Genomic DNA, 19,061 nt, shown 5'->3' on the forward strand with positions numbered 1-19,061 from the left:
TACTTTTCTATACCCATTTTACATTTATGTACAAAAATAAAAATGATAATGTCAGTGGATAGTAATATAGTAATAATGGGTTCAGCAAGTAAAATATCAGTTTTGTTACCCTTAAATACAGCTGTAATAGCTTATTTGAATTATGCAAATGGTTACTGTGAGTGTACCACCTAGCCTAGTTCAGTACTTCACACAGACACAGATGGTATCTCATGTATGGTAATACAATTTGGTAACAAATGCTAAGAGAGTTGCTGTATAATGGTGATAAAACCTTGGTAGGCTGTGGGTAATCAGATAGGCTATCTACCTAGTGGACTGTCATTTATGAGAGAGAAAAAGAAGGCGCCTCTTTTTTTCAAAGTTTATTTATTGGGAAAAAATAAAAATTGCTTCTTAAAGTTTTCAGCTTAAAGTGTGATGGGTGTTGTTTTTAAGCATATTGAGTGATTACTCTTACGTGGTATTGACAAGGCTAGGGGTTATTGTGTATTCACCAGCTCAGGAATACTGCCTCTACATCATCTGTACACTCTGTACACTCCAAGACTTCTTTGAAGAAAACATTTTGCAGAAAGTTAATGACATACTCATCTTTTGGATGTTATACGACTTAGGAAAGAAGTGAGGGTCTGCTTTTTTAATGAGGGCCACTAAAATAATTTTCAGGCCATGTAGAGAGAGTAGTTTATTTGTTCTATGGTGTAGGTAAAAATATGACCATCTAGGATGTTTGCTGACTTCTAGGTAAATGTCAAGTGTAAGAATCAGGCATAGTATTTAATATGAAATAGTTCCTTCATCAGAAAAGGGGATTTTCCCTTTAATTATCACTATTCAGAAGATGGAGCCTATTCATATGGAACAAGCCCACAGGTGCCATTGACTTGAAATTCAAGCTTCCAAAGAATAAGGTGTTAATTAAAAGTAAGAGGAAGTAAAGGGAAATACAGAAAGTAGAGATTCCACTTAATAAAAAAGGAAAAAATGAATTAATAAATAGATAAAAATGTATTAAAATGCAAGGAGAATAGTATTAAGGTAGTTATGTATTGTATTTTTGCTCAAACTTCCAAAGGTCCAATTGCAAGACATCCTCTGGGAGGCTGTTCCATAGTCCAACTGTGTGAGAATAATGGACCTCTGGAACTGAGAAGTTCGACAGCGAGGCTCACTTACTGTGTATTGGCACTGCTGTACAGCAAATTTTGTTGCTCTCGGCAGACAAAGGAGATCAAGATCAATTGTGAATGAGAAAGATCTCTGTTGAAATGCATTTTATGAAAAAGTGACTAAAAAGCGACGAACCACTCTATCTAAAAGTAATAACTCTCTGGCAGAAGCAGACATCCACACTGGAAAACAGTATTCTAGTGAAGGAAGCACAAATGGCCTAAAACAGGTTGCACTGATTTTGTCACTGTTGTAAATATATGAGGGCTTACGAACAATACCTAACTTTCGTGCAGCACGTACTGAAACTTTCATTAGATGTTTCTCAAAGGTTTGATGTTAGTCAAAAGTTACACCTAGAATAGTTAAAGTTTCAGACTCATTCAGCAAAGTTCCATCACATAAAGGGGAGGTTGGATCAATAGTGTTTTCATTTTACTGTAGTTCAGCCTCATGCCCCACTGACTACACCATATGCTGATCTATTCCATGTCTTGACTGAGGCTGAAGGCAGCTTCATTTCTCATAAGTGAGACTACTACACCCACAAATGTTCCATTAATAGCATACTGAACAATCTTGTTTTCCAGACCAAACTCCATATCAGCTCTTTCACTCCCAACTCCCATGTCACTTACACATTTCCTTTGCCACATCTGGGTTTATTTACATGCCCCCAACAGTTGTATTTTTAATGATGATTAAATAGTTTTAGAAAGATGATCTTAAACATAATTTTTCTTTGTTCATACGCGAACAAACCTTCGGTCTTAACAATAGGATAATTTCTAGCGCCTACCTGGATTTGTTTAAAAAACTGATGAAAACAAGGAATCTTGTGATATCTGGCAACGCATGTGTAGATCGGGTGAAGGATGGTCAAAGACCATTCACCCATGATCACGCATCAGTCTTTCCAGTCTTTTCTTAGACCGCCTTGGCGAGAGTGTGTTTACCTCTCATGACCTTTACCCGGTTCATTGCCCGTTTCGCTTGTGTTTTCTGTGTTTGTGTGTGTGTGTGTGTGTTTGGTTGATATTATGGCTTCGTCTGCTCCCTCTTGGCCTCGTCAACATGTGTGCCCCAGAATTCCAGGTTTTCCGTGTTATCGTTTTTGGCTTTGGCAGTGACTGACCCCCCCTCATCTCGTGCAGTAGGTGCCATTCTAATTTTTGTGCTAACGATCCTTGCACGGAATGCCGGACAAGGCCTAAAAAGGAGTAGAAGTTGTTTTTTAGCAAGAGAGAACATCGGAGGGTTTCGACTCTCCCTTCATGGGAAGGTTTTTTTTGCCCCTTCCTGATGCCTCATCTTCTGCAGTATTCAACCCCCACAGTAGAGTTGTTCCTGTGTCTCCTTCCTTTTCTTCCATTGATTCATCGCTGGAAGTATAGGGAGGCCACCAGGCTGATGTTTGTAATGTCGCTCCTTCTTTGGGAATTAATTTGACTCCCGGGAAGGGGGAGGCTTTTTTTTTCTTCATTCTCTATTCTTCCAGAGTTGGAGGCTTCCAAGATGGAGGCGATTGGAAGACGCTTGGGCTAGGGGGTACCCCGTCCTTGGAGGGGTTGCTTGCGCACTTTTTGGAGGCTTGCTCCCCCCCCCCCCCCCCCTCCTCCTGAGGCTGGTCAGGCCATCCCCCCTCTTCCAGCCTTGTCTTCTTGGGTAGCCGAGGTCAGCCATCTTGTATTGCTCCGCCAGTGACTGTTGCCGCTTCTTCGAGTCGGAGGGAAGCTGTTGCAACTGCCCCATTGATGACGTCACGGGATCCGTCGTTGTGTATTCCTCCTCCAGTGGTGTCTCTTCCCCTTCACACTGAGGGGAAGCCGTGACATCTTCACCACTTGTGACGTTACTCCCATCAATGACGTCGCTCCCAGTCATCATCTGAGCACTGCCTCTCTCAGTCGTGATGTCATCTCTGCCACTCAGTTCGCTGCTTCTCCCTTCCATGTCATCGGAGCCTTCTCTTGCAGATCAGTCTGAGGTTATATGCCAGGCAGTGCTTAAGAGGTTGGACTCTGTTTTGGATGTTAAGTTGGCTGCCTTGTCGGTTGGGAGGATTGGAAGAAATGCTTTGCTTTGTCCCCGCCTCCTGCGAAGAGATCACTTAGGAACCAGTACTGTCTTCTCCCTCTTCCCCCTCTATGCCACGTCAGCGTATCAGAGTTGAAAGGCTAAGGACTTTGCTCTTTCTTTGCCTACGAGGGAGGAACTACGCGGATGTGTTCTCGAGTGTTGGCATTTTGGGGAGTGTTGGTGTATCTTCCCCTGTGTAATCTGCAGTGGCTGCTTCGTCCTCTGCATCAAATCGAGGGTGTGTTGCAACTTTCCCATCTGTGCACGTCCTGAGTGTGTTGCAACCTCCCCCGTCCATGCACATTGCGAGCGTGTTGCAACCTCCTCTGTCCGTGCATGGGATACAAGTGCTCCTTCTTCTCCAAGGCCTATTCGTCGCCATAAGGATCTCAAGGCACCTGTCAATAGGTCGAAGGTGGTGAGCGTGAAGTTGCTGCAGCAGGAGTGTTTGCCTGCCCCTCTCACTGATGCTTCTAAGAGTTCGAGGATTCTCCTTTAATCTCGAGTGTTTGGAATTCCTCTCCTACTCACGTTCGTAAGTCGGCCACGCCCGTGACCATTCACGGACATGTTAATGAATCATCTGTTAGAGGAGAATGTAGTGATGTTCCTAGTGTTATAGTGGGTTCATCTCGGGAGCTGACGCGTGGACCCAGCCCAGACAGGTTTGTAGGTGTTTCGGGCTGTTTGGCTGCTGATCCTTCCGTTAATTGTAATGGGGAAGGTGCCTTAGAGGAGCCTACACATCCTTCTCATAGTCGGTCTCCTTTGCTGGAGCAGGAGGAGGGAGACACGCAAGAGTTTTTGTCTTCCTTTTCAGAAGTTGTTGATCTCATTCGTGGGTTCAACAGTTTGGAAAGTAGGTCTCAGACTCGGTTGTCTTCCCTCCTCCTTGCTTGGAAGCCTTGGTGGGAGCTATGCAGGATCCCAAATCATCTCTCCAGCTTCCTTTATCGGGGCACGTCCAGTTAATCTTGCATAGGGTTAATGCCTCTGTTTCGGACCGAGATGGTTCGCTTCGCTCTAGTGGCTCTGCCAAGCTACTACTCCCGCCTCTCACAGGGCTAGGAAGTACTATGCTATGAACTCTACTATTTTGATGTCGCGCCATCTTAACCCAGACATCATCGCCTAAAGTCGGGATTGACTTGGGAGCAGGTGAGGTCGGTCTGTCCTTGTCTCCGCAGGATGCCTCAGCATGGAATCTATGGCAGCCTCCATGTTGCTCACAGTTTCTTGGCTGGACTTCTGGTCTGTGGTCATTGCCAAGATAGCTTCCAACAGGTCCCCAGAAGCGTTGGTGACTGCATCCTCTCTTGCCAATCTGTTGCAGTCCTGAGGCAAGGCGTTTTTTGTATATGGCTAACCTCAATGTTAATTTATGGGCTAACCCTCTGCTGATTAGAATGGGATAGGCCGGCGTTGGGCTGACACCAAAGACAGACTGGTGCAGCAGGCCATGTCTAAGTTGGAGTCTCGTCCTCGGAGACATCCGGCTCCTCCTCCTCCCCCTGTCCAGCAGTAGTCTAGAAGATCGTTGCCTGGTAGGCCATCGAGGACTTTGAGTTCAGCAGGGCCTTCCCGTTCGACTCAGCCTTGGTCAGAGGATCAAAGTCCCTTTCGCAACGCCCTTTCGCTCTTGTTCCTTTAGGCCAAGAAGGGGCCCAAGGGGCAGAGGTAAAGGGGGCCGTCGGTAGGTTATGCGCCTCTCCCTCTCCTGTGCCGGAGGGGGGGGTTTGCCTAGCAGGCCTTGGGGCCAAGTGGCAGAGTTATGGGGTGGAGAAGTGGGTGGTAGATTCCTTTCTGTTGGGGTACCTACTGCCATTCGATTTCTCTCCTCTGTCGGACAAACTGCAGCTCATGAAGGCATATCCTCCAGATTCTCTGAAGTTCTTGGCTCTTCGGGAGGAGGTGCAGAAGATGCTGGACTAGGTTGCTATAGAGGAAGTGTTGCGTCTGTCTCCGGGGTTTTACAGTCACATCTTCTTGGTGCTCAAGGCATCGGGAGGATGGAGACCTGTGATTGACTTATTCACCTTGAATCACTTCATCAGGTAGGCACGGTTCAAGATGGAGACCCCGCGTTCGGTGTTGACAGTCGTGAGGGAAGGCGACTTTATGCTGTCGATAGACTTAAGGGACGCATACATCCAAATCCCTGTTCATCCAACGTCCAGGAAGTTCCTTCACTTCTTTCTTGGGGACGAGGTCTTCAAGTTCAAAGTCCTATGCTTCGGGCTGACAACAGCCCCTCCTCAAGTGTTCACAAGGGTCCTCTCTCGTGTCAAGTTGGGCCCATGCTCAGGGGATCTGTTCGCTGAGGTACCTCGACAATTACTTGGTCTTGGCAGTTTCCTGGGAAAAGTTGCTGCAGGACATGGATCATCTACTATCCCTCTAACAATTACACATGCCCCAGTGTCAGACTGGATAACATTGTCAAACCATTGATATACCAAGATTGGAAAAGAGAAATGGCCTTAGTGCCAACCACAAATAAATTTAAAAATATAAAAACTGAAGTGTATGCATGGAGGACGTCTTCACAAAAAGAAAGATCAAAAGAAGTAATCCTAACAAGGCTCCATATAGGATACACAAGATTCTTGCATGGTCACTTGATGTCAACACCACATGCTGACCCAATAAAGTGTAATAGATGTCAAACACCCATGACAGTGCATCATTTACATGTTGAATGCCCAAATTGGACACAACAAAGATAAATTTATGTACGGAATCAAAAAAGGAAAAGTATTTTTGCTGAAAGTAAAGATTTTTCAATTAACAACAATTAAAGTGTAATATTTTTTATGTTTTTTCCTTCTTTTCTTTCTCAGGATTAATCCCTGAGAACCAAATCAAATATTTATTTGTAATAAATATTTGATTTGTAGATAGGTATGATTATCTTTTCAGTGGTGTTTGGCAATGGTGAAATTGATTCTAGAAATTAAAATGTACAGCATAGTTACAGTTTTTGAATTTTCACAAATTTTTCTGGGCGCTCAGGTCGAGCTTGACTCCACGCACCTTTAACAGGGTACCAAAATAGCGAAACCTATCCAGGGTTAAATATCTGTATATTGTGAAAATTACTCGTCCAACATTGGTAGGTACTCAGTGCAAAAATGACAGACTTCATATATCTGGCAATACTAGTATGTATGGAAGATATGTACCAGTTACATTAGATCCATAACGAGAGCCTGTAAAAAAGTCTATGGAAACATTTTAAAAATTTCTTATCCCTTTTTGAAAACAAATGCCTGGCAGTTACAACAATCATAAAACACAAGGCAGCATTAAACGGAACTATTTTTGTACGATTTCGTAAATTGACTCTAGTATATAAGCTGTCACTTCCCTTCTGCAGTCCTTTGCACTACAAAGATCTGCTCTAGAAGGGTTCCAATCACTTTGTCCATGAATATGATGCTTAGACTTCGATCAGACCCACAATTCAGTGGATCTGATACAACCACAACTCACAAGTTACAGTATGCAAGCTTCTGGTTGCATTAGCATCAGGATCTCTTATTAGCAAACTGGGCTCTCTTAGACAGGAACAATACATCACATAAACAGCTGATGACCAGTTATTATTGTCCTCTGGTCTGTTATTCCTGGCCAAGAATGGGATTCCTTTAAGAAGGAAATTTCCTATTCTAAGTAAACTTGAATTAGCATATAAAACATTATGCCCAGTTCAAGCACTTAAGGTTTTACCTACAGGTCATGGCAGGCATCCCAAAAGATCTGTTTTTTCCTATACTATAGCAACATTTACCATGAGCTTGAACAAATTTTACTGCACTTTGTATCGATAGGTGGCATGGGCAGTCTTGACCCATAGGCGTTACAGTGACAAAGTACAGGTCTTCCTAACAGGCAGGTATGCTAACTGTCACTTGGGAAGGTTTGACAATACTGCAACCATGCCCAGCATGCTTAGGTAAGTCACCACAGAACTTCAACCTAAAGAATGAGAGTTTGCACTTAGTTTCTTGTTCTTTGCTACCAGACCTTTGCTACCAAACCTAAAGGTATTTGGAATAAAGAGTGGAGCCTCAAACTTAGTGGCTTGACCTTGGATCAAAGATATTTTTGGGTTGCTGGATTTAAAATTCAAGAGCTTTTCGTCACCTGTCAGTTTCTTTGTAAAGCTCCTTGAGGACGAGACAGTGCCTACACTATCAAAAAACAGGTTTTGACGTAGGATAAACCTATTTTTGGTAGTCGCTGTTGAGTCCTCAAAACCCTCCCACATCCCTGACAAAAAAACATGGGATTTAGGTAAGAGATCATCCTACATTGACCTACAGAAAGGAATGGCGTCTTGGTTGGATTTTGGTCGTATGTAATCATTGACGGTGTGTATGCGCTTAACCACTTCCTCTTCATGCAGTTTTGACATAGTACATAGGTAAACTGGGTATAAGTGTTTGCTGAGGATAATAGAAAATGCCCTCTTATCCTGAGTCCATTTAAATTCTATCACGTGTTATAATGTTTATCATTATGCCACAATACCCGGCCAAAAGACAGGATAAGAGAATTCTTTGACATTTGTCTGGTCACCATGGAGCTCTGGATAGACCATGGTAAGGGTAATCCTCTAGTGCTCAACAGCAACTACCAAAAATAAGTTTTTCCTACGTCAAAACCAGTTTTTTTAGCTTTTTAATGTATTATGTAATGAAAATTGTAATTGATGTTTTAAGCAATGCTACTAATTTATATCTGACTCTTAGGTTGCACAGCAGATCAACTATGCTCGAAATCTGCATGAAGAGCTGCGCCAAACACTCCTGAGTGAAGAAGAGGAGACTGTTGATGACTGAAGTCCTTGTTTGTTACCTCATCATTCAAAGAGAGGGATACAAGTTATACTGTGATGTCCTAAGGTTCTATTTTCATGATTTAAAATATGCAAGAAGGTTTTTGATTTATAGTATTAATATAACTATTTTGTAAAAAGAAATCTTGTATTGTTTATTGCATTGGCTATTGCCCAATTCTTCTTTGTATATATCAGATTGTTTTATATTAGGAAGTAATATGCATTTGTTGTGCTTATATAGTCATCTCATCAGTTATTAATTTACATTCACATAGTTGACATAGCTCATCCTTTTCCTGTTTTTGCTAAGTGAATGACATTGGAAAAAGTTGTATGTTGATATTGAACATATCATAATGTAATATTTTTAATTTTTGGCATATTATTTTAGTTGTAGTTGTTAATTGTGATGAGGATTATGTGTGTCTGCTGCTAACTGTTATAGAAAAAATATTTTTCTAAGAGTATTTGAGCTGAGGATTGTTGACTTGTAAATATTGTATTTGAAAACCATTTTATATTTACCTGTAGCTCTTACTTTCATATATTGATAACATGGCCTCGGTTACAGTCCCATGTTCTTTATATGTCACCTTCTTTTCATTTGTTTTGTTCAGGGTTTGTTAAAATATGGAACTGTTTGTGGGGCACCATGATTATTTAATATTTCAGTCTCATTTATTCTTTGAGTTTCTGGTATACTAGATTTTCCTCACATCTTTTCCATATCTTGGATCATAAATTAATCTGGATTTTGCTTCAAATACTTCTGTCTAATTCTTCATTTGTTCTAGCTACTCATTGCCTTTATATACTCGTATTGCTTATTCATGATATTTACATGTATTTATACAAATACATACATGTATTCCATGATACAGGAAAGAGGAAGATATTTTAAGTATGTGAAATGAAACACACCAAAGAATGCAAAGTATGACAGGTATTTATACAGAAGCAACAGATTCATTTACTTTAACTCTATGGGAATTGTAAATTAAAGCCTGAGAAACTGTAGAATGACAAGTTCCCAATTTTCAGATTGACATGACCTGTAGACTCTGTGACCGTGTATTATGTAGTTAGACTTGAATGAATTACAGTGATCAGAATTTGTGGGTAACTAGGGTAGGAAAAGATGGCGTTTTTTTTTTTTATAGTATTCTGTATTATAGTACATGAGCACCTGGGAGTGTTTGTGGAAAGTAAAATTATGCCATGTTTTTCCTTATATAATTTTGATTGATTGTTTTGAAGAGGTCAGTTTGTATGTAGGAAAGAATTGTTCAAAATTGATCATCTCACCTTATATGATTACCATACAAGGTAGGGGACAGTGAAGGATTTTAGGCTTGCCAGTTTTGGTAAAGCAGGAGGCAACAAAACATAACAAAATGGATTTTGAGATAGTGTTGGAAATGCAGTATTAATGATTGTGGAAGAAAATTAAAAGCTAAAAGTTTTATCACAGTAATATGAATTCCATTTGGAGGGAAAATAGAAAATGATGTACATATTACATAAGAGTTTTATATTCATTTTTCTGAATTTATTTTTATTCTTGAAGTAGGCTAACTTATTCCCATAGGAAACATTTGCCTTTTACATTAATACAGTATTTACAATCTCTTAGGCTTTGATTTTTTGTTTCTTTGACAATATTTTTCTGGAAGATGTAATGGAAGTTGATACTTAGCATATTCAAAAGAATTTAGGGAAAGTCTTGAGTACTGAATTTACAAGAGTGAAGGGAATGATGTGTGATCATAGACTACTTCTAAATTATATTTTACGTGTGTAAAACAGATATTCCATTCTCATTTTAATTACCATCTGGCAAGGAATGAATTTTCTGAATGTCTATTGAAAAATGGGGATAAAGAAGGCAGAAATATTTGTGGAAAAATATAGTCATTAGCAAAATAAGGAAAGGAGCTACAAAAGTTTGCTTGTTTTGTCATTTCAACTCAAAAAGACCATGTAAAGCACTTTACAAATAGAACAAATAGAGGAGTTAAATAAAGAAAAATTAATTTTGTGAGGAACAAAGACAAGCTGTACCTTAGAAGCTTGGCGAACAAGGTTTTGAGTACCTGTATAGTAGCACTTCATCTTATTAGATGCAATGGGGATCTGACTTTCTGATAAATAACCTAGCCTGTTAAGTAACAACGGCCCTAATTATTATAGCATGTACTGGAATATTTTCTAGATATCTTACAGCTAACAGCAATGCCATATAGCTCCTAAACTAAACTATCCTGTACTTTACAATTAACGTTCAGATTTATCTAAAAATGTCACATCTAAAATTTCAGCATAGCAAGGCATAATCATAATAATGTAGATTACAAGTACAGAAGTTAAGGTCAATGTGTTACTGCTCTTGACATGTAACAAGATCTCATACCGCATAGACTTTACTCGAAGTTTCAGGATTTTTCTTATCTGAGGTTATCTTGTGAAAAACATTAAGTATGAATTTTAAGAATCCACAAATATGAGAAATAAGGGCTTTTTGGTTTATTGAAGTAATAAAATTCAACTGCTTTTCCACTCAAGCAAAAAATAATTTTCTTCTAAGAATAAGAATGAATATTTTTGATATACTGATATTTCACAGGAGTGGGAGAGAGACTTGTAAAGTACAGTTCTGAAGATACTGAAGAGGAGTTTATTCCCCTTAAGGTTTTAGAGCTTTTGATTTTTTTGGCTGAATTTGGTAACTCTCAAAGATATTAATTGCCTCGGAGTCCTTTTTTTTTTTTTTCTAACCTGCTCTATTTTTTCTCTGCTCATGATTTAAAGGTTGACTTAAAAACTTCATGGTTTTGGTTGCTTATACAACATGGAGAGGTTAGTATGGCGAGTGTGCCTACTCGCAAGTAGAAATAAAGTAAGCATATTGTCAACCATTAATATACTAATGACTGGGAGTATTATGTACCTATAACTAGTTTGAATTGTATGGCAGGTTGCATGAGAAGTATTCATACATCCTTTAGGTACAGTTCATGGAAGGTGGAAGAACTGAGTAGATGAATTATGATAAACTGCATTGTGTGAAGAATTAGTTTTGTAGACTCCCTAGAAAGGACAGCAAATAAACAGGTATCCTATGAGTCTTGAGACCATTGAGGTAAAACAGCCCTGTAAATCAGAAAGTTAGAAAGAAAATCTGTTTTTGACCCAATTTGGTGTTAGAATGTAGAATGTAAAAACAATGAAAAATAACTGAAGATGACCTAAGTCTTCTAAAAGGCCCGAGAACATATTCCCCCCCCCCCCCCCCTGAAATTAGAAAGTCCTCTGGAATCCCACAGAAAATTTGACACTCCTGGATATACATGACAGTTCATAATGCAAGACACATTGAACAGGATGCTGGGAAGGCAAGTGAAGATATGTAATGTATAGTAACAGTAAAAATAAAAAAAAATAAAATTGCTTGGTCAAAATCTATTAAAAGTTGAAATCTGATGTGAATATAGAGAGCTTACATCATTTATATGTTGTATGACCAAAAATGCTCCCACTGTGATTCAAGTGGAATACTGCAACACCAAAATAAATCATATGTTGTCAAAACTGACATGCCATGCAAGTTCAGAGCAAGTAAATTAAATAAACGTCTCGGCAGACTCTGAAGGCATATTTCCAATCCCTAGAAGTTGACACCTGGTGATGTATGCTGTGTATGAATACTTTCGGGTACAGACAATGCAGTTTTGGCTGTTAAAGTTCATAAAACCATTAACTGCACCACAATTAATTCCATATTTTAAATGTTAGAAATTGGCACCTCCCAATTTAATGTGACTTAAGGCTTTTATTAGTCAGTGGTGGCCAATTAGACATGTAGTATACAGATTTCCCTTGTTATTAGAAACTAAAGCATTTGTACAAAATCTTTTTGAAGTCAAAATGGCATAAAGCAAAGTAGCAATTATCATTAATATATATTTTACCATTTTTAGCAAAAAATAGCACCAAATATAACCAGATAACACAAGACTCAAAACAATTTCCACCTCAAGCCTAATGTTAGCAATGTATCTCATACAAGTGCTTCATGCTCCGTTCACAATGACTTCACTTTTGGGTCATTTTCCATCATGTTTGGTTTCAATTTCTATCTTTTCTTCTTGCAGATACATTAGCCCTTCATCTGTCATTTTTAGGTAAATTTCCACAAACATAGTCTCATTGGTCAGTGACAATGTCACGTATTTACTGTTGTTAGTTTGAATCTTTTGAAATTATCCACTGCTTTAGGGCACACTTACCTCCAAACACCATTTCTCAATTAGACAGTTAGCCAATTGAGAGCACCTCCAAGGTTTCTGATTGGTAAGTTTTTATTGTAATCTAACCAGGTCTCTTGCAGCCATGCTTGGAAGTTCCCCTCTTTGTCAATAACTGTTCCAATAAAATGCATTCCATTTTTTCTATGTAAGTGTTATTGTGGCAATTTGGTGCAGCAAAATTACAATTGACAATTATTATCTTTTGAAATACAAGAGTATAATTCTGGGCAATTTTTTTCAGTACAAGATGTAAATTATGGTTAAAAACTTTCTTATGACAATAACCATCATTTGTTAAGATTTTCTTCTGTTTTACTGTGAAAATTTTGGTAGACTTAATATGAGCTGAAGTAGCATTAAGAAGTTGCTTTCATTTCAAAGATCATTTGGACAACCTATGGTTACCTTCCATTTCCACTTTGATCACTTTTATCCTAAGTTTTCCATTTCTGTTTATTAGAATAGCTAACTGCTACTAGCATATCCAGTAGTAAGTTTAGCAGCTTTCAAAAAGACTTTCTAGCTCTTCAGAGATTGTACAAATGTATGAGGCAGGCAAGTTCAGTGTTATTACAATATCTTATTTCATTCACCATTATTGAAATGCTGTACTATGTCCAGTTTTGTATTGAGCAAAACCCTTATGTATTTTCTTAGACATTTTTGATACCTCAGGATTCATTTTAAGACTTGAATTGAGATAAAGCATGAAGCTCACAGACCCGCTGCAAACCCTTGATAGCTGAATGCAGTGTATTCCTTGGGAATGTTTTGTGGCTACTAGTTGCCCCTACAGCAGTTCACTCTTGAATAAGGTTTTCATTTTATTGAAATAGCCTAAATCCATCTTATTTTCTTACTTATATAAAATGGGTTTTTAATTATTTTATCAGGACACAAACCATACACTGATGCAGAATACAAAATATTTGTATGTAGGTGGAAATAACTCTTTGGAAAGAGCAAGATCAGTATCAAAATTGCTAGAAAATATGCAGTGGTATAATAGAGGATAATTTGTTGACTTGACAGGAGGGATGCCAAAATAGTCATTTGCAAATACTGTATATTATCAGATAAAAATTTTGAAGAATGAAAAAGGACTCAGGGCTACAGTTCACTTTTGTTACACAGATGAGTTTTACTGAATTGTATTGTTTTACACTGGCAGCTTTACTAGTTGGTAATGATGGTAATTAAAACTGATACTGAAGGAAAACTGTGAACTAATATATTTTTTGAATTGTGTAACTAACTGTTATGTATTGTAGACTAGCATTTCTTATGTAAGGTCTGCATCAAATTAAAAGTTGGTAAATGATTTTCATGCTTTTTCAACTGTTTTTCTGCAGAACTTTCACAATTATGAGGGAAGATAAGGATGTTACTTTCATCTCCCTGGATGTTATGTGGTTGTTTGTGTATGAGGTGTACATTTTGCAGTAAAATACTAAACATATCCATTTCTCATGATTGGAGTTTAGATGGCAATAATTTTGTTATATGTGTACAAGCACAAGTTTTGTTGTATATGTATAGTACAGTGGTCCCCCGTATTCGCATGGGGTATGGGATGCGTACCAGACGCACACACACACACACACACTCCGGTGAATAGTTAGAATCGGCGAATAGTTGGACCCCCTATAAAAACGCTGAAAACAGCCCATTTTGTTATTTACTGTGTTGAATGGCCTTAGTTGCCCCAGAGCTTGGCATAATGCCAAAAATCTATGTAAATCAAATCATCAGGTAGCTGATAAATAAGGAAATATGATAAGTTGAGGTGTTATTGTGTTCCATATTGCGCTTTCTCAGTATAATTGCTGTGAACATGTCTTGTTGATAACTGCAGAGTACTATAGTGCACTATGTATTGTCTTTTAATTTTAGATTTCTTGAATGGGAGTAAGATGAAAAAAAAATTTGACGAGAGTTGCGGCCATGTGAAATACATACTGTTTTTTGCCAACATAATGAATACTTAAAATAAAACAGATTGGAAATTTATGTTATGCCTTAAAAGATGAAGGCCAAGTGTAGAAGTTTAATACTGCTCTGAGCAACTGGTTTTGGTGACTGTTAACAAATCTTGCCCTCAGACATGAACAGACTACCGTGATCTCTTATAACAAAGTAAGACTTGACAGATATAAATGCCATTACTATAATAAAACACTTTACAATTTTGCAATTTGAAACATTCTTCTTCATTATATGAGTAATCTGTAAAACAGCTCATACAGAAATATAACTTAATATGTACAGTCCGAGGAAGGGAATGTTTTATAAGTTTTTTAAATTAGCTACTGTACTGTACTAGTATACAGTTGCAGTTGTCACTAACTATTATCTAAAGTAACAATAAATTTCAGTGTACTTTGTTATACATTAGCCATATGTTTCTACTGAGCATTGTTTCATTACCTATTGCCCATTTTTAAATTTTTTTACATTCTCCATTCTCACTTCCCTCCCCCTGACAGACACATTCTCCAAAAACATAGAATATTTATTGTGTGTCCATTTAAGTGTACATCCTATGTGTCTTTATATATTTCAATTATAGCATCAGTAATATACAAAGAGAAATTATAGGTTAACAGATATTCACTTTGAAACAGTTGCAAATTCAAATAGTATAGCATATTTTGTACAATGTAGCAATTGCATATTTTTATAGCATACAATTTAAATAACAATATACTACTGCATTTCTGTCAAATGTCTAATAGACTTGAAATTACACTATCAGTAATAGACTTGGATGAAAGAGAGAGAGAGAGAGGAAGAAAGTAAGACACTTTTAGTTAAACAATTACACATTCATATGATTGTGCAAGTTCATTTGTAAGAGAGAGGTTGGAGAAAGCTTTTTTCAATCTAGTCTCTCATAAATTTGTATCAGTAAGTATCTTGTAATCGCAGTAGTTCAAGTACCTAATAAGTTTTCATATGTTTTACCACATTACAAGTCATGCTATAAAATACGTATCTTCAGTCAGTTTGAAATTGTAGTATCAGATATGAATACTAGCATGCACATTTTGGGAGGTTGAGAGCTAATGATGCATATGAGCACTAACATCACAAGAATTAAGCTAGAAACACAGAGAGTAAAAAATAAATGAAATGGTAAGTTAGGTTTATGCTAGTAGCTGCATTAGGTAAAAACCCTTATGTATGGTAATTCATAAAAATTGTATAGTATATTGCACATGCTGTATGATAAATACTATCATGTAAATAAGTTTTGGTATCTGAGTAGCCAATAGGAACTTGATTAACACAGGTTGTTAGTGTTTATACAGTATTAATGGATACAGCTTTATGCGCACACATTTCCATTTGTATGGCAAGTCTTTACAAGAGTCAAACTTTTGGTAAATAAAGCCATTATATTGGGTTTTTGAACACATTCAGTCCCTTGAATAATTGGTCCAATTTTTTTATCATAATTTGTTTCACAATTTTCCAAGGTAGTCATTTTGGTTTGGCATTGTGTTATGTGCTAATGCTCTGTAATATAGTTATAATATTATTACAGGTTTAGGAAGTTCAGTAGATTTATGTTTGTGCCCCCTCTCTATTGTCTTGATCTTACCCTTTGTGAAAAGGCATAATGAGCTTAGTCAGGTCATTTTTGTAAATCAAAACAATAGGTTTTGTTAGCAAAATACTTTGTAGTCTAATTTTCAGCTACTTATCTTGTTATTTGATGAGCATCTGCTACTTATCTTGAAGAGTGAGTGTTATTACCTGTTTTTGTTTTTTATTTGAGTTACCTTTTGTATATATTGTGTGGAAGTTAGCATCAATGTGTATTTTATTATTATTTATAGTAATACATTATAGTATTTAGTACTTTCAAACTGATAAGTTTGTGTCGGCAGCAGCAGTATTAGATATTGCTATTTTCATCAAACTCTTATGTTGCAAGATTGTCAGTAATGAAATTTTCCACAAAGTTACTATATGATAGTAGTATTGAGAATCGTGGCTGGTAACTTTGAAATAAGTTAAGTTGGTCTAAAAGATTAGGGACCATCCACTGTAAAATCACTGTTTTTTGCTATTTTACCACTTCACTTGTGTATCCAGTGTTCTTTGTACCTAACTATGTGCTTTATATCTGTGCTGCCAGTGTAATGTGAATGAGTGTGAATATCATATCTCAGATCAGTGACCAATAATTTTATAAATATTTTAAATTAGTTGTCAGTCTTATTCCAGTAAAATAGAAATTGATAAATGTTACTCAGATCTTAGCGACTACCTGAATATAACTTCTTATTTTCAGTATTTTTATGTACAAGTTTTGTTTATTCAAATAATTTTGAGGTTTATATAGAACATTTATCTAGGCATAAAATTCAAACTTGTTCAATGGATTTTGAGAGGCAATACTTGTTTCTTAGGTCATGAACTTGTTTAATGCTGTAGTGTCTATTTACTTAATTGAAAACTGAATATATCTACTTTAGTTTGTTTCTTTTTCAGTACTTTTAATTGTTTGCTTAAACAATTCCTGTGTTTTCTTAGATAAACATACAATACTCTCTGAGAAAAATCATAAAAGTAATGTCCATGCCATCTAAAGATATTTTTAAAATGATAAATTAGTGTTCACTTCTTACTGAAATCTTAAGAATATATGCTGGCTGTTTATAAAGAAAGACAGTACAGAATTAAGGTGATGGTCTTGATATTTATGAAAATGATAAATGAGAGTACCATACTTGACAAGGTACAGCATTTTTTGCTTTTGAGCACATTTCATGGAGAATGATTAATGAATTTATTTGCATAAATACGAGGTCATAGCCTTTCATATGCATATGAGAGCTGAAAATCAGCTCAGTGGTCTGGTTAAACTATTCTTATAATAATAATAATACGAGGTCATAGCCTTTCATATGCATTTGGTCATTTATTGTAAGATTTAGTATATAATGCGTTGACATGAAGAGATTTTGTATTTATAAATAATCATAAAGTTGAGGCAACAGTAAGTTGCTGTCACCCATATTAGTGCCTCTAAATGAAATGCTGTGTAGTCAGATGTAATGCTTCCCTTTAATAAGAAACTGGTGCTTTTGAAAGAATATTGATATGCACATTAATAATATAATTGCTGTATATAGATTATATTTATGAGAGGTGTAATTTCCATAAGGAAGATATATATTGTATATCACTTTGAACATTATCACTAATGAATAGAAATTTTAGTAGTCTTCCACATTATGACACTTCTTAATTAATAGTCTTTTGTTTTTGTGTGCTTGAATTGTTTTTGTTATGATGTTCAAAGCTGTACGATGTGTCAGTTCATAGTTTTAGAACTGATTGTGTGGCTTGAATAGCTCCTAGGTCATTTAAGAAGCCAGTCGTGTATTTGTTGATATTTTAGTAGTTTGGCTTCCAGGTTTTCCTTTCGGTTCTTTTGATTTTTGTTTTTAATTTTAATAGTACATTATTCTAGCCAAAGAGTTTTTGTTATTAGTAAATCTACTCCTAACAATGCAAATAGTTTTGTAGAAAGATGAAGAGGTTTTCTTAGTAAATGTAAGTTTACTTTTGTACAAGTTGTATTTTAATCAGTGTACATGTGTAAAGATGCATTACCATACAATAGAAGCAATAGAAGAACAGTATAAAGTTGTAAGACAGTTCTTTCACTAATTCCCAGTTCAATTACATTGAAAACAAAATTCATTCAGAATGAAAAACTCAATGGTTCTAGTCATAACCACTAATATTAGGACACAAACACCTACCACCATGAACCACTCTATCTGAAAGAGATAAATGTGGCAGAAGCAGACATCCACACTGGAGAACAGTCTTTTCTAGTCAAAGAAAAACAAATGATCTAAAGAACAGTCTTTTCTAGTCAAGGAAAAACAAACTATCTAAAACAGATTGCACTGATTTTGCCAGTTATAAATATGAGGCCTTGGGAACAATAACCAAATTTCACACAGCATTTGCCAAAACTTTCATTGGAATTTCCTCAAAAGTAAGATGGTAGTCAAGTTATACCTAGAATAGTTGAGCATCACTCACTCAGCAGAGACCCATCCACCTGAAGGATTGGGTGGAAAATCTGTACAAAGTCTATCAATAGTGTTTTTGTTTTACTGGATTTCAGCCTCATATCCCACTAACCACATACACTATTCACAATCCAGTTCATGTCCCATCTCTGACTAAAAAGGTCAAGACAGTTACCAGACTGGTGTGTGGGTTAAATTATTACCCACAACCAAAAATAATGTCAATATGTAAAGCAGCAATACCATGATTGTATGTGGTAATAATGGAGCTCGGCAATTCAGTGTTATAAATATTATATGTGGTAAAAATTACTTCTTTAAAAGTTGACTAACAAAGCAAATAATTACCAACAATTATAAGGCACCAGATACTCAAGTTACCTTACTTTTCATTACCCCTGACCTACCAAAGACAAGCAAAAATAGCTTTTGTAAATCAATGGTTTGATATTCCCAAAACGTTTCACAGATAAAAATCTACCACTTTTCAACTAGTATGCCTTTACGCTGGTTTATGCAAGCATAAAATTACAGGTCAAAAGCCAAAGTTAAAACTACTGATACACGATCCTTCTAACCTTAAAAATGTTTTCACTTTTT

General features: G+C 36.8%; 1 protein-coding gene across 4 annotated transcripts in view; it reads left to right on the forward strand.

The window, feature by feature from the left end:
* The window catches only part of LOC135216276 (intermembrane lipid transfer protein VPS13D-like), a 999,641-nt gene extending 981,571 nt beyond the window's left edge, over window positions 1–18,070 (forward strand). For all 4 annotated transcript variants that reach the window (XM_064251439.1, XM_064251442.1, XM_064251440.1 and 1 more), the window contains one exon: window positions 8,007–18,070. In XM_064251439.1, the coding sequence (XP_064107509.1) occupies window positions 8,007–8,096 (90 nt within the window). In that variant the 3' untranslated portion in view covers window positions 8,097–18,070. The remainder of the gene's footprint in view (window positions 1–8,006) is intronic.
* The last annotated feature ends 991 nt before the right edge of the window (window positions 18,071–19,061 follow it).

The sequence above is a fragment of the Macrobrachium nipponense genome, chromosome 6, assembly GCF_015104395.2.
Source record: "Macrobrachium nipponense isolate FS-2020 chromosome 6, ASM1510439v2, whole genome shotgun sequence".
NCBI classification, from domain to species: domain Eukaryota; kingdom Metazoa; phylum Arthropoda; class Malacostraca; order Decapoda; family Palaemonidae; genus Macrobrachium; species Macrobrachium nipponense.